At 38.4% G+C, this 16,886-nt stretch overlaps 1 protein-coding gene and 1 long non-coding RNA gene across 5 annotated transcripts in view; one reads left to right on the forward strand and one right to left on the reverse strand.

Moving 5' to 3' along the window:
• LOC146647665 (contactin-associated protein-like 4) overlaps nt 1-16,886 on the forward strand; it is a 127,328-nt gene that overhangs the window by 73,244 nt on the left and 37,198 nt on the right. For all 4 annotated transcript variants that reach the window (XM_085389356.1, XM_085389357.1, XM_085389359.1 and 1 more), the window contains 4 exons: nt 2,589-2,856; nt 4,177-4,326; nt 4,619-4,790; nt 14,571-14,677. In XM_085389356.1, coding sequence (XP_085245482.1) covers nt 2,589-2,856; nt 4,177-4,326; nt 4,619-4,790; nt 14,571-14,677 — 697 coding nt within the window. The remainder of the gene's footprint in view (nt 1-2,588; nt 2,857-4,176; nt 4,327-4,618; nt 4,791-14,570; nt 14,678-16,886) is intronic.
• LOC146647666 (uncharacterized) overlaps nt 1-16,886 on the reverse strand; it is a 302,194-nt gene that overhangs the window by 52,183 nt on the left and 233,125 nt on the right. The window lies entirely within an intron of this gene.

Consider the following 16,886-nt stretch of genomic DNA (forward strand, 5'->3'; position numbering starts at 1 on the left):
AACACAACCTGACTTTTTTAATGATTTGGGGGTTTTTTTCTCCTTCATCAGATGGTTCAGTGAAAACTGTATTTTGTTTTTAAGAAAAGGACTTTAAGAAAGGGGGAAAAAACTGAAAACATGCATGTTGGCTTCTCCCCATAAAAGCAAGGAATAGGTTTTTATAATAAAAACATTTGAAGAGCCCATGGTAGAGTGTGCATTGTGTAGTAAATCAAAAAAGGTGCTCACCTGCAGAAAAACTGTAATGAAAGAAAAGGAAATGTAAAAAATGTTGTCCCCCAAAAAACATTTCGGGCTCTTGTTTTTCACCAATTTCATACAGGCACACTGCAGACTGGGGCCTGCAAGATTTGCATGTATGTTAAATGATCCTTTAAGGCACTGCAGTGTTTGTGTTTATACATCATGTAGTGAACACCAGGTTTCTGTTTTTGAGGCCATTTTAGTGGCTTTATTCAACTGTAGAGACAAATATCAAAGATAAAAGTAAGGACATTACATCAACAGTTCTACCAACCAAACTGAAGACTTAGAGTGTTAAGAGCATTTGCATCAGTCTGCACCATAACCAGCTGACATTAGTCCAAGTCTTTAACAGTGAGCTATGCATAGAACTATGGACCCTGCATGACAGCTCCCTTCCCAGCAGCTGTGGCTTTCACAGGTTCAGCCCACTAGTGTTGCTTCTGCCAGCCAAGTAAGAATTAGAGCACACCTGAAAAAAAGCTACCCTTGACCTAATTTTGTCTTTCTTTAAACTATGAATAATTTAAACCTGCTGAAATGTTTAAAGAAATAGAATCGTTTTATTATCTTTTTAATACATTGATATAATCACATTTCATTGAAACTAAGGTGAAAAGTGTCAGTTATGCGATGTGTCTGCTATCATGTCATTATGACCATCCAAATACCATTTTACTGTTTATTTTCAAAGTGTGTTCAGCAGATTCATTTCTGCTGTTAAAATGATGAAAGGCTTTATACACAGCTCTCTTAAGGTCGTACCACAACATTTTAGTCAGGTTGAGGTCATTGTGTTCTCAGGTTCATTTTCTTGGTGCATGACCAGAAAGCAGAGTTCATGGTTGACTTTATGATCCAACAAGCCCAAATCATCACCTCCACCAACATGCTTGACAGGTGGTATGAGGTGTTTGTGCTAATATGCTTTGTTGTGTCTTTGCAAAATGTGCATTATGGCCACACATCTCCCCTTTGGTCCCCTTCGATGATGATTAATTAATTCATTAATTTGATTAGGCTGCAATCTATGGTTATGGAACTTCTAACGACATATTCCTGCATTTTGCATTTTTGTTAAATAAATACTGTCATGTTGCAATATGCGGGGCACTCTTCATCTGAGGTTGTCTTCACGTGATTTTGAGACTTACAAAGGATTAGTAGTTTAGCAGATTTTTAAAATTATGTCCTGATATGTAAACCTTTAAAATTAAAAAGGGTTTACTTTCTTTTTGAATTGAATTTGAATTTGAATTTTTTTTTTCCATAACTGTAAATTTAGGTTATCCTTAAATTTTCAAGCTTTGTAAGCTGTGCTGGTTGAACTATATGCTTGTGCTGCTCTTAAGGACCTACTAAGCTGGTTAATGAAGCCAAGACAAAGCAGTGTTGTGTGGTTAGACTCACTTATGCCTCGTCATTGTGGGAGTTATGGCCTTTAGAGTTTTTTGCATTTGCAATGAGTGGATCAAGCTCATCTGGGAGCTGTGAAGCGCTTGTGATGAAGTAATATGTGCTCTCTCATTACAGTATAGGGCCAAACAGCAGAAAGAAACATGAATTCTTGGTAAACAGGTTCAAAGATTTACACGCATGGCTGAAGATTTGAGTGGTCCTGCAGCTCTTAAGGTACTAACTGCAAAGCTGTGGTCTAATCTGCTACAGGCACTAAATGGGTCTTCTTACAGCTCTTTGAGGAGACAATAATAAGAAGAAAATAAGAGTGTAAATGGAGGAAGAATGGTGTGCCGATGCTGAAGGCTTTTGAGGGTTTTTAAGGTAACTTTACTTTGTGTTGTGCAGCAGCAAAGCCCACTCCAACATGAATAATTGTACATCACTTTAACTGCACCACAAAGGGCTTTTAGATGTCATCTGTGTTTCCAGAGCAATGTAAAGATAGCAGACTGAAATTCCCAGCAGAGAGTCAGGACTATAATAAATTACTGCCGCAGCTTTAGCGGTGAACCCCGCGTCATTACCACTACTCAAAACAATGGACTGTAACAGAGATGTCAGATATTGCAGTACTGGCCATGCTCTATGCTCTCTTCATTTTATTTCCTTTTTTTTTTTAATCTCTTTTACCTCCACACTAGGTGACTTTGGCATTTTAGAGTTTGCTTTTCTAATCTTATCCTAAGCTCTGCTGTTATCATTATGGTAATACCAATGTCCTCTTTAAGGAGACTTGCTGATGAGATCACGGAGACATGAGGTCAGATCAGCACACCCTCTGTAGCTGATTAATATTCATGTTTTATGTTGTTTTATCTCTATAGTATCTTTTTTTCTGTCACACCTCCTCTTTCTCTCCACTCTGCGTGTTTCCCTCTCAGGGCAATGTCACCTTTTCGTGTGCTGAGCCAGTTTCTGTTGCGGTGACGTTCACTGGGCCTGAGAGCTTCCTTCAGTTACCGGGGACTACAATGTCTTCATCAGGGGGCGTATCTATAGGCTTTCAGTTCAGGACTTGGAATAAGAAGGGGCTTCTGCTTAGTTTTGAACTCCCTCAACAAGGAGGCGTGGCCTGGTTGTACCTGAGTGAGGCCAGACTCCAACTACAGATCCATAAAAGCGGCAGGGCGCTGCTGGAGCTCAGTGCAGGTCAGTCTAAAGCAAATCCCAAGCACCTTCAGATCCACAGATCAACTGTAAAGTTGCTAGAACCGATCACACGAATGTCAAATCATTATTTTTCCACACTCACTGCACTTTGAAGAGCAGTGAGCTATGACTTCTGTCCATCTAATTTCAAGTATTTAGACTTAAACTTCATATCAGTAAAAAGACATGAAATGACCAGATACCTTGAAGAATAATAATCCCTACCCAGTTCTAGCACAATAAATATAACAATCATTGTTTTTCACACTGATTTATTTATTTATTTTGTTATATCCTGTAACAATGGTAGGTAATTGTGATCAGTGGGCGATGCATGGCTGGCATGTAGTTTCTAGGGTTACAGTGACAAATGTGCAGTGTGATCAACACAAGGACACAACTGTAGCAGAACGTCTCCAGACACTGCTTAGCTGTATTTATCTTGTTCATTACTAGTCACACAAAACAAGTTACAGGGAAAAAGGAAACAATGTGAACAGAAGGTGAGTCGCATTGATCAGACGTCAGTGTTGATATACAAATGTTTGCTGTTTTAATTTAGGTTTTGGAAAAGCAATTAAGACAGACAAAAGTATCCTTCAACAGCCTGACCTATTAATGGCACATGGAGAAAAAAGATCATCTCAGTTCATGTAGAAACATAAGCCAATCTTTTTCTGACAAATATTTTTGCATTTCATGCTTTGAAATGTTTAGATGTAATATTTATGCTCTGCATTGTCCTAATTTTTAAACCTCTGGTCACTCAGCAATGTTACAAACAGCAAATGGCATTGTAGGATGATTAGGATGTCTTCTTGAGCAAAGAAGTGCAAGTAAGGAAAACAGTGGAGATAATGAGATACTGATTTATTCCCTTAACTCCTAATAACATACAGATCCACAGGGGTGGCACAGTGCCGTCTGTACTTGATACAAGTCGATCACTCAGAGGATGTAGGAAGTGGGAAGCTCACTTGCTGCAATCAATGTGTTAGATACGGCCCTTCCCCTCTGTGGCACATGTGAAGTGATGAGCAAGGAAACAATCAGTTTATAACATTATGTTTTATAAAAAGAAATGATTTACAAGCTGTTTCCAAGAAGAAAAGTGGTATATATCTAAATTAGGTGTATTTGTGTAGTAGACGGTGTATGATAGGATATATAATTTGGTCATTGCTACCCACGCTTGGTTTCCATGTGGGGGAAAAAAGTGTTCCCAACATCTGTCGAAGGTTTTAATGGCTCGATGTGCAACCATGGCACACGGGAAAGATTTTATTTTCAGCGGTGTGTTAATGGATGTTTGCTTTCCAGGTGCTTCTCTGAATGATGGTCAGTGGCATTCAGTGGAGCTGAATTCCAGACAAGGTCGTCTAACCATCACAGTGGATAAAGAGGAAAGAGACAGCTCTCAAGCCAGCCCATCGTTTCCTGTCACTGTAGAGAGTCACCTCTTCTTCGGCGGTAAGACACAGTTCAGCTGTGTCATTCCCTGCAATTATACCCACTCAAGCATCAGTGAGCATAAAATGTAGAAACTTTGTAATAAACCAAAAAATATATAGAATTCTCTGTCCACAGTGCATTAGTTAGTCAGTTACAGTCACAGTTTGCATCACAATACAGCAATGTTTTAGGGGGGTTTTCCACATACAATACACATCTCAGTTCATCTCTACAAATCTGTTGTATTTGTTTTTTGGTGCACTTTTATTTTATTAACTCTTGCCATCTGCTGTGATTCTCTTCTGTTCAGGTTGTCCTGTTGAAGATGGCAGTCAGAAGTGCAGAAACCTGTTTAGTGTCTTCCAGGGCTGCATGCGTTTGTTTACTGTGGACAATCAAAACCTGGACCTGATTAAGGTGCAGGAAAAGCAACTTGGAAACTACAGCAACCTGCAGATTGACATTTGTGGAATCATTGACAGGTCAGTTTTCAAAAACTCTGCTTTTGTTAAGGCACATTAGTGTTTTCTCTTAGCTCTGACGCAGCCCTCTGATATTTAGCAGAGATATGAAAAATGATAATCTGGAAATATTTATGTCAGAGTGCAGTCTGTTACAAGTACAGCAGTTATTCATAGAATAAATCATCGTGAAGCTTTGGTGTACAAATTGCAAGCTGTCCAAAATTGCAGTGCTGACAGTGACATTTTCTGGTAGGAATAGGGACCAAAATGTTCTATTTCAAAATAATTCTGTCTGATTTTACCCCACAAAGATTGTTGTCCATTGCATCTTAACTGTGTTGCCTTCATAACCACTTTCCTGGCAAGAATATCAGGTAAAAGCCAACCATGGAAAGTTTTAGTAGTTTGGTAAAAATGTATTTTAAAAACATAATACTGTCTCCCCCCCCTTTTTTTTTTTTTTTTTTTACAACCAATGTGGCATGACACATTGTTCTTTTAAATTCCACTTCAAAGTATTATGTACTTACATACTTGCATGATTAGAAGAAAAAATACTAAGACTGACTCAAACCTTTTCCTTAGCAGTTTGTTTAGCTGAGATAGGCTCAAAGAATTGGAATCTGTATTACTATAATATGGGTACCACTGGCCTATTTAAATCTTAGGAACACATTATGTTTTCTATACCACATATAAGTATAACTGCATGAGATTTTGTACTTATACCAGAGGTGTGATTTGAACCCTCAAGGTCTTATGTCAATTGCTTCTTGAGTCAGTTAAGTCTGTGAGGATTAAGTGATTAGGCCTTAGTGATTAGACTTTAGGTGGAGATGGGACTGGGCCAGTGTTTGGTTGGAATGTAGGAGCAACTGAGCAACACTGAGATTAAATAAATGCCAAGACAGATTGCACAAAGAATTGTGTGTTTTGTTAATGCATGATATGTTCACTTCTCTAAGAAGAAAAGTGGACAGTTATAAGCCTGATGTAATCTAAAACATGAATCAGAAACATGACTGTTGTAGGAGGGCATCCTAATCACTTGAAAAGCTCTTTCAATAGCATCTGATTTGTCTGAGAAGTGCTATGTAAACAAGGCCTAATTGATTGCATGTTGATTTGATTTATATCTGCCCCCAAAAAGCATCTATACCAATATAGCATTTAATGCATGCATATATATATATATATATATATATATATATATATATATATATATATATATATATATATATATATAGGCATACATAGATGATCAGCTATGTCATTAGTTTATTTCCTTCAAAGTAAAAAATCTAAATGAACATCTTCCACATGTGGTGATTCTGTAATTTTGCCAGAGGTTGTAAGACCACTTGTTTCATCTCTTTATAATTTAATTGAAAAAAAGCCCCCACTGAACTTCATACATGCTTTGTCAAGCAGAACTCTCTATTACAGTAACGTGACAGGACCATTTATCAAGTGGAACTTTAGTTTATGGCCTTTACTGTACCAGGCGTGAGACCGAGAGCCACAAGAAGAAACGTTCATAACAGTGCGATACCTAAATCACTTGGCCATCCTAGTGACAACAGGTGTCATCTGCTGAAAACGCAAACAGTTATAATAGTTTAGTGCAAGTAATGCAATATATAAAAGGCAAACAATTTAAGGCATTTACTTCATACAGCATAATAAGAATGTGATGGCATTTAGCAGGGTTGCAGCTGTTGTCACGAAACATAATAAGCAATTTCTTATTAAAAAAAGGGGGCTTGCTAAAATCATATATTTATTAGGGGTGCAACGATACACAAAATTCACGGTTCGGTTCGGTTCGATACTTTGGTGTCACGGTTCGATATTTTTTCGATACAAAAAAAATGTTCATGCCTTTTTAATTTGTCATTTATTAAAATTATAAATATATATTTTAACACAAAAGTACAGTTTTTAAATTTAACCCTAACCCTTGTGCGTGTTTTTTATTTTGACAGCGAATGCGCACCTGCGGACCACTTATGTGCAGCCCTGGTTATTTAGCTCGTCATATTGCAGCCACAGAAATTCTTTTGTCCATGAAACCATAAAGCTGCACTTTCTTTTTGCCTTATAGTCTGATTTGTCATAACTTCTCCGTTTTGTGGTAAGCTTTTCTTTGGCTGTCACTTCTTCACCCTGACCTGTCTTATTTGGCTCAGCAGAACTAAAATATATATCTGTCTGTGAAGGTTCTCAGTCATCCAGGTCATCGTAGTCAAATATAAATCCTGCTGCTTTTACACACGTACTCACATAAGCTCAGCGATTCTCTGCGCGATCAACCTCTCACATGTTTAAGCTGCGGGAGATTTCACTTGTCATGTTTGCATAGTAAGCTAACAATTAATAAGACAATGTCAGAGGAATTGGTGCACAAATTATCATCACTCACAGATCAGTGCTGTCGCTCTCTATACACAGTTCGCCCGATTGCAAAGTGAAAGCAAAAAACAAGCGCAAATTCAAACGCGACTTCAATATGTCACATATTGACAGTGGCTCACCAATGCCAATGACATAATTACCCAGCTACATTTCTGAAAGAATGCAAAAGCATTGACATATATTTTTCCTTCCTACAATAGCCCGACGGGCAGGGCAGAGATAGATTTTGGTACCCCGACTGAAAAAAATCGCTAGCTCCAGGATGTTGGGCTAGCGATATTGCGAGCCCTGTATCTGATTGAGGAATCACTCATCTTTGGAAAAGAGAGTTTATTACAGAGAAATGTCTCTTTCCAAAATAAAAGCTATACTATCCGCTTCTTCTGGGCTATATTCTCAGCAGCATATTAAACAGCTGTCTAAATGACTCGGCTAAAGTTAGTAGCATGCTTGCTTGTTTTTTTTCTGCTTCCACTTGTCTTTGCACTAGGATGATGTCGGCGTAAATGTGCAGTCATATTCGTTGTGTTCCCACTAGTGCTTTCAGGTTAATCTCGTTGAAATGACCTTAACGCCACAACACGGCAAATCTCCGTTAACGAGCTACCGCCGATCGCCCGTGCATGGGGCTAGACGGCCAACACGTTAACGAGCTAACTGCGCTAACACACTAGTTCCCACCCATGTAATTAGCATTGCATGGCACATCCAACATACTGTTTTACTTTAGTCCATGACTGCTTACCTTCAGGGTCATACGTCACATGAAAACCAAAATAATTCCAAACGCCAGATCTGAATGAGGGTGGGGGAGGTCCATGTTGTAAGGAGAGCTTAACTTCTGTCTCGCTAGCTTGCCCTGCGCTCTTCCTTCTGACGATGCTGTCTGTGTTGAGCGCTCAGTGAATCTGCGTTCGACTACTCCGCCAAGGCTGCACTGTCGACCCTAGGCGGAGTAGTCAAACGCAGATTCACTGAGCGCTCAACACAGACAGCATCGTCAGAAGGAAAGTTGATAAAATAAATTACAAATTTTGTATTGTTCGATACATATGCGTACCGAACCGAAAGCACTGTATCGAACGGTTCAATATCGATACGAATATCGTTGCACCCCTAATATTTATATTATAATTATAGATTACGTAGACGGAAAGCTAAAAAAAAAAAAAGTTTCCAGTCATGTTGTGTCAAATAAGAAACACAATGGTGTGGAAGACTGTTTTTTAGATATATTTTTAATATTTTTAGTGTTTTTTATTGCTTAGAAAGAGACATTTCTCCATTCAGAAGTCATACAAGCAAACCCAAGCAAGCACTCACACTCACACAGTTATTAAGAGGAAATGATCGGTGGAAACCAGTGATGTAAAATAGGTGCTGTGACATTTTTTTTCCTTGCCAATATAATTTTTTTTCTTGAGCTTTAAACTAATTTAGGCAGTGGACCAATCAAGTTCAATATATGACCAACAGCTTGCTGATAGCACATCCAGTACACATCCATTATTAGATCCATCTAACCAGTCAATTATGACACCCCAGCGATAATATCTACTTTACAGAAACTCCTCATGTGAAAAAGTTCTTTTTTAATCAAGGTCACGCCTAAAGCTGTTTTTAGTGAACTATATTACATATAAAACTGTTTAGAGATTAAAATTCAGTAGTGTACCTATAAGTGAATTTTTACATTTGAAATTAGCATGCTGTTAACGCCATCGGTTATGGAATGCATTATTGTTCTTCTGTCCAGAATAGGTTGTTTCTGGCTTTCTTCCCACTTTTAGTTTATTGATCCTTGCTTGAGCCATGCAATTAATGCAGTGCGGGTAAAAATGTCGAGTTACATGAACTACATGTCATTTGCATCATCTCAGGGAAGATGTAAAAGCTTCTGACACTGACTCCAAGAAAATGGCCCCAAAATTGAAATTAGCAAATAATTTGCATGTTAACATTACCTGTTAACCAGTTTCACATGCTATCTAGGATATCTTATTGTGGGTACACAACAATAAGATATCCTTTGATTTCCTAAGATATGTTGAAATTTTCCTTTGAGTTCAATATGAATGGGAGCAATAAAAACAGATAATTTCCATTCAGTTTAAGCTGCTTGTAATTAAAACAATGCTGATGAGAACACTGAGAATGAACTAACATTAAGGAAGAATAATGAGCTAAAAGATGCCATAAATTTCTGCAGCGCTGAGATGAACTACCAGAATCAGAATATTTATTACCTATTACGAGGCTAATGCAACTTTGAGTTAAACTGAAAAGAACTGAACCGAGAGCTATTTTGCACCTCATGATACATATTTTCAATAATTGATGGAAAGATGATACAATTACGTGCAAGCATGTGCTTTATGTCATCAGTGACAGTTTAGATTCAGAGTTGGGGCCTCGGAGGAGGAGAGACTCAGATGAGGGAGGGAAGGAGGGAAAGCAGAGCCACTCGTTTATTGTTTTGTTGGCACACCAAATAGCAGTACAATTAATGAGACAATTACAACAATTATAAAAGCCTCTAGGGAACAGGAACAAACACACACACGCTCACACACACAGAAGCACAAACACTCCTTCTGCAAATACAGTGAACTGAATGTAAAGCTTACCCACAAATATTGTACAAACCACACACCCTTGCCAGATAAGGAGCGTCTGCTTGGATGATTTTAATTAAATGTTGTGCTGTTCCTGTATTATTGTTATTATTATTATCATTATTATTCAGTAGAATACAGTTCTTCCACAGATCTGACTGCTCACTGGAACAAAACTATAAACAAAATCTGTTTTCCAATAAAGACAGGAGAAAATAATCAACCATATGTTCCCTCACTGTAATCCTGCTGATTGAATTTTGGCCTCGTGGGATATATCGTACTGTAAAGTCAGGTGGAAAATGGACTCGGCAACACGGCTTTAATGTGGTGGTCATACTTCAGAGCAGGTTATTACTGTATACTCTTTGTGTTATTGTATGTGTGTGCGTTTTGGTGTCAAAAGCAAACAGCTCTGCCAGCAGCAAAGCTGTTTGCTGTGGCTAATAATACTATTTTAAGGAAGGTGTGAGGAAGTGCTTTATTAATAGTACAAAGGAACGAAAGCCCATAAAGAGCTCAACATCAACTGAAGACCTTTTTTAAACCAGAGCTGCCAGCTAATATTGTGGAAAATATTGTATATTAGAGCGATTTGCTGTGTATACATTAATCGTTTTCTTACATGGTCATGGGGGCAGCAGCCTGAACAGAGAAGCCCAAACCTCCCTCTCCAGCTCATCCGGGAGAACACCAAAGCGTTCTCAGGCCAGCCAGAAGAAGCAATCTCTGCCATGTGTCCTGGGTCCACCCTGGGGCCTCCTCCCGGTGGGACATGCCTGGAGCACCTCACCCAGGAGGCATCCAGGAGGCATTCTAGCCAGGTGCCAGAATCAGCTCAGCTGGCTCCGTTTGAATGTGGAGGAGTAGGGGCTTTACTCCAAGTCCCTCATGTGTGACTGAAGTTCTCACCCAATCTCTAAGGGAGAGGCCTTTAGAGAAAGTTAATTTCTTGTTTCCACAGTCTTATTTTTTCAGTCACTACACAGACGTCATGACCAGGTGAGGTGAGGGTAAGGACATGGACTGGTAAAATGACAGCTTTGCTTTTATGCTCAGCTTTCTGTTCATCACAACAGACCAGTACAGCATTGGCATCACTGGATATGCAGCCCAATCTGTCTGTAAATGCCCTGCTCCCAATATCTTTCTTCAATGAGGGCAACTCATCCCTGTCCCAGAGTGGGCACTCCACCCTTTTCAGGCTGAGAACCAATGCCTCAGACTCAGAGATACTTGGAGATACCTCTTATACCTGCCGCTTCACACTCAGCTGTGAACTGCTTCAGTGCATACTAGAGGTCACCAGCTGATGAAGCCAACAGAATCACATCATCCACAAAAAGCAGAGATGAGATTCTGAGGCCACAAAAGACAAAGGGTTTTCAGTAAATTCTTCTTTTCCTCATTATAAGTGAAAATACTTGGATTGAGTGAAAAATAATCCCTGTCTTTAGTAAATAGGCATTTTACTGAGTACTGGCAAAACATATTTTGGGCCAGACTAAAAACAAGAATTGGTTGAAACACATTTTAAAGTTTTTATTGACCGCCAATAAAAACACAGTCTGAGAAAAGATGGGAATCTCTGTGGAGTTTGGTTTTGGTATGTTAAAATGGTCATGTGGCTCACGAGGCTCTGTGAGGTAGTGGGCTCCTGGACCCTGATTTACTGAGTAAAGACAATCCCTGAATGCCTTAGGGCTAAGTATGAATGCAGAGGATGGAAGTGTTTTATATAAGGTTGTTTGCAGTCTGTAGACAACTTTGTTGGTCATCTATCTGCAATTATCTGTCTGTGACAGTGCATTTCAGTGTAGAAAGTGTTTGCCAGAGGCTGTTATGTCATAATATATGTGCAGGGCAGGCATGTGCCTGTGTGCACTGGGGGAGTAGAGGATGTTTTGTGTCTGCATTCTTTTTCTGTTCTTTGAAGAGTGCCAAATGATGCTTGGGATATTTCAGTTAGGAAGGGTAGAAGTTAAATTGTGCTTTCTTTCTTCCTGTACTTTTTCCATTTCATCTAAGTCTTCATCTCTGTCACCACCTTCATGATCATCATGTTTAATCCCACATCTTCAAAAATAAACTTCATTAACAAAAATTTCCAAGACAAAATGGCAGTATGCAGAAATCTGCATCTACATGTCTTTAGTTATATGAAAAACCCGCCCCTTGTTCCAACATTTCTGTCATTCTATCTATATTGTTGCATACATGGACCCCTGACCCCTGAGAGCTTATTTGTTCTACTCAAAGTTGTGTACGTGATGTCTTTATATATTATCCCAGTCAGAGTGGAGCTGAGTGTTTATTAGAAAAAAAAGAAAAAACTAACACAACTGAGAGAATATTTTTCCTTTTGAGTGATTTGTGCAATTATTATAATTGTGCAAATCCACATACCATACCATACCATCGTTATTTATAAAGCACTTTAACATAAAACCAGAGTTCACAAGTGCTGTACATATGCAAATAGCATAAGCAAAGTAAAAATAAAATAAAAATAAGATAAAATAAAATAAAAAACTAAACTAAAATAAAACATGTTAAAACAAAATTGAGTCAACCCCCTTAAACAAAGGCTTCAGCGAATAAATATGTTTTAAGAAGAGTTTTAAACTCAGAAAGAGAAGAGGCCTGTCTAACGTGCAAGCGCAGATCTTTCCACAACTTTGGAGCAGCCACAGCAAAAGCACGATAAAGCAAAACATTAAAGACCTGACCAGGCTTGGTTATTTATCTTTCTTTTAAAGGCTGAACACTTTTTTTCTTTTTCATTTTGTTGTTTTTATGCTTAAATTTTTTTTAAACAAAATTTGTTAGCATTTCTCACACCCACCTCACACAGGTATGCTTGCTTGCTCTGCTCTGTAGATCTGCTGCAACCTGGAGGGCCCCTCCAACCAGAAGCTGCCTCAGATGGTGCTGAGCTCACATATGCACATTAACAGCTGCAGTTCAAGATGGTGGAGTTGAATCCCTTGGGACAATTGAGATTTTATGTAGTTACAATATTTATTTTGGGGTTTCTTTTATTATTTGTGTAAAAAAAAAAAAAAGCAAGTGTATGCATGTATGTATGCACACACTTGTACAATCACCCTCTGTCCAAAGTCATTTCTGTGGGCAGCACTCACCTCTCTCCAGCTACCACCTACATTTCCTCCAGAAGAACACTAAGGTGTTTCTCAAGCCAGCTGTGAAACTCTTCAGCAAAGATGCATCCAAAAGGGATCCTAGTTAAATGCTCAAACCACCTCATTTGGCTCCATTTAATGTAATGCAGCATGTATTCGGATCCTAAGGATCAGACTACATGAACCCCTGACACTGTGAGCTTATTTGTTCCACCCAAAGTTGTGGCCATACTGTAGGTAAGGGAAGGAATGTGTATGGGCCAGCTATGCCTTAATGATTACCTCTTTACCACAGTATAGCAGTATAGTGTCTGCATCGCTGGACTTACTATAGTCTTGTCAACACATGTTTAGTAACCAAATCACAAAAATCTGTCTGAAAGAAAAGTATCTGCTTTTCGACTTTTTGGGAGGGAATGTTTTCCCAGCCTTGACTTATTTTTGCAAAATTAAGGATGCAGATTGAATTAAAGGATTTTTGGCAGTTATGGCTCAAGAGATAGAGCTTGTTTTCTTCTAATTGGAAGGTCAGAGAGAGAGTTGACTCCTGGCTCATCCATCCTGCATGCATACTATCCTCAGTCAAAACACTGCACCCCAAATTGCACTGATGCATACAAGGGTGTGTTAATTGGTGAATATAGCTTGAAGGGTAAAGTGCTTTGAATGTTATATGTTACTAGAAAAGGTCTATATAACTGTCAGTTCCTATAAAACCAGTTGTAACCTATGGAAAGAAATATTAAACTCAGTTGCGCATGCTTTCTCTCAGAAGGAAAGTATGTGAAAAGCAAAGAAATTATATTTTGTCTTTTACTAAATGAGCTTTCAGCTGAATTGTTTCGCAATGTTACAAAAGATGTTGTACACCGGATTATTTTTCCCCCACTTCATCAGCCTCCCACAATAAGTTACCCAAATTGAAAATAGAACCTCCTGCAAATATTCGAAGTGAAATATTTTCTGCATTTTTTTCCTGACCCTCCTACACACATTTGACCATGAAGTGAGTGACATGTATGAGTAAACATTTGAAATGCTTTCTGTCCATTTAACAAAAGAGCTTTATTTAACAGAGTCATTGTGAAAATAATTTCAAGTGCTTTGAGAGTACACTGAGTATACTGAGAGTTTGAAAGCATTTTGGCCAATCATAATTATCTAGTATCATCTGCACCATTAAGTAATTCCAAAAGGTCAAAGAGTTGATCCTGGCAGTCGGTTTTCCCGTCAAAGTGTTCATAAATAGCTCGAGTCTGCTCGCTCATTGTACGATAAGTGACTCGGCTAAAACATAAAAGATGCTTCAGCAGCTGTTTCAAACAAAACAAAGTTGGATGCGCTTGACAATAACAGATGAAAGGTATGTTTTGGCATCAACTGCTTTTGTCCCATTTGAAAGGTTTTTAGCAGTTAAAATTGGTTCCTAGTGTTCAAGCTGCCAAAAAACAAATGGATGTTTTCAAATCTGCTGTCACAGTATGTATGTATATATAACAATGTATACATTTTTTTTTTTTTTTTGCTTTGTGACCTTAGAGACGTTCAACTGTCTCCCACACAAACATCCAGCAGGGTGCCATTTCATAATCTTCTCGACTTTTCTCTCCCTCGGTGTGTTTCAGGTGTTCTCCCAGTCCTTGTGAACACGGCGGTCCCTGCAGTCAGTCCTGGACTGTCTTTCACTGCAACTGCTCTGACAGTGGCTACAGTGGAGCGACCTGCCACAGCTGTGAGTCACCTTTCAAGCAGATTTAAGTCATAACAGCCACAAATAGAATTTGTAAAATTTAAAAGAATAGCTGTATAAATCTTTATTTTACAGCATTCATTTTTGATTCAAAACTGTATCTCGGGTAAATCTATGTATGAGACAAAGGTCTCACTTATAGCTTGTCCTGAAAACCATACTCCAGTATGCCATCCATGTATAGATGGATAGGGAAAACCTATCCAGGATCCTGTCCCAGCAACAGGCTGCTAGTCTGTTGCATGAATAAAATACATAAAAATGCATACATTCATGCCTGCAGTCAACTTAGAATCACCAGTTAACCTAATGAGCATGTTTTGTATGCTGTGGAAGGAATACAATCAGAGAACTCACAGGCACAAGGAGAACATGGACACACAAGAAAAAGGACACGTGGGACCTTTGGCAATAGTAACCACTCTACCTGGTGCCATCCAGTACTCCCCTGCTGAGGAATTTAACTAGCTTCCCTGCTTTCTTTGTGTTTAATTCACCTCAACAGATAATAACCATAAGAAACCAATAAACCTATTAAAAGTAAACATGGCTTCAGGATTTAGTCATCATATTTATGCTTCGCTACTGTACATATCCTTTTAGTTTTTAATCGCACTGTGAACTTCTGACTTGATGCGTAGTTTTCACCTTCTAAAATGAGTCTTTTGCTTTTCTAAATAAAGTTATTCAAAAATACATGTTACTCATCAGAAGACGTGAGTGTGTGCATCCTTGAGACTGAACAAATGTGATTAATGCTTTTATCCATCATAACCACTTTTTTTTTTTACCTGTTCCTAATCCGACACTGTTTTAGTTTCCTTTCATCTTGTTGCATTACCTATACCTTATCATGTAATACAATTTGTGGGAGTCTTGGCCAAAGGTGAAAAACAAGGTCCAAACTTTCAGTCTGAGACGTGAAGCACATCCTTTTAGGCTAGTGTTAAACTAGTTATTAAGCAAAATGTCCTAATGTTTTGGACTCTTTGATTGTGTAAAATATGGCAGGTGATTTATTATTATATATTTACATGTTTGAAATAAAACAAAAAAACAACAAACAGAAGACAAAGTAAAAAAAATCAAGTTGTCACAAATCACAAATGTGACAACCCCGTTAACGCCGCCTTGACGTGGCATAATTAAACTCCCATTTCGTCAAAACCAAAAGCATTTTTCATATTAATGAAAAGACAGTGCGATAGTTTTGACAGATGAAACTTTGCTTTAATTAAATTAAGCTGGAAGAAAAATTGTAAGAGAAAAAGAACTTTAATTCCGATAATTAATTACCTTGTACATAATGTAACGGGATGACTTACAGTATAATAACTGAAAACTTGCAGGCAGTTCATTTTTCTTCCCTTTTTATTGTTTTATGACAGTATTATTTATTGAAAGACAGATCACCCTTAATAGTGTGTTGTGCTGCTTTCATCTACATAATAGTCTCATCTTGCTCCCCATCGTTCACGTGAGGGGTTTTAAAGCAGCATCGAATGACCTGTCGAGCTGGTAGCTCCAGCTCCAGTGTTTACAAAACTCGTGATTCTGAGGGTGCTACAATTACAGTGACATGGATTTTTCCCTTTGTTGGTGGTGGTGATGCAAATTGGTACTTGTGACAGAACAAAGAGTTTTTCTTTGGACAACTAAGCGGCGTTTTAGATTTAAGAGCTTCCTGGGATGCCTGTCCAGGAAACTTCTCACTTTTTGATGGTGCATGATTAAAAGGAAAGAGGGCGATGATGCTACACTGCCAAATACTGAATCAATACATACATTTATGTACATAAGGTGGTCCCTGCTTCTAGTCCTGTGTCAGTTATCTCAAGTTAGAGCCTCAAGACTTGTAAAGAGATTTTTGTGAAAGCCTTTTTTAATCCTGATAAATAAAAGTATTTTCTTTGAGTTGAGGAAAAGAGATAAACAGGTGAAGTGTTTAGATATGGGTGTTGCTTTATGGGCTCAAGCATAAAAAGAAGGAGACGGAGCAGAAGTTTATTTATTCACTGTGTATTCCCACTAGTCATTACCATCGTCTCCGGCTGGATATAACTTTAGTTCATGAGAACCTCTGATTATTTTCTTCACTCTGATCATATGACATTGATTCAGTGGCAATACGTACGTATGAAGCAGAACCCCAGAACAAATCCTCCATAGTTTTGATCTCCATCCCCTGGCA

This window comes from Rhamphochromis longiceps, linkage group LG18 (assembly GCF_057381845.1).
Source record: "Rhamphochromis longiceps isolate RC_006_pf linkage group LG18, R_longiceps_female_GT1.1, whole genome shotgun sequence".
Lineage (NCBI taxonomy): Eukaryota > Metazoa > Chordata > Actinopteri > Cichliformes > Cichlidae > Rhamphochromis > Rhamphochromis longiceps.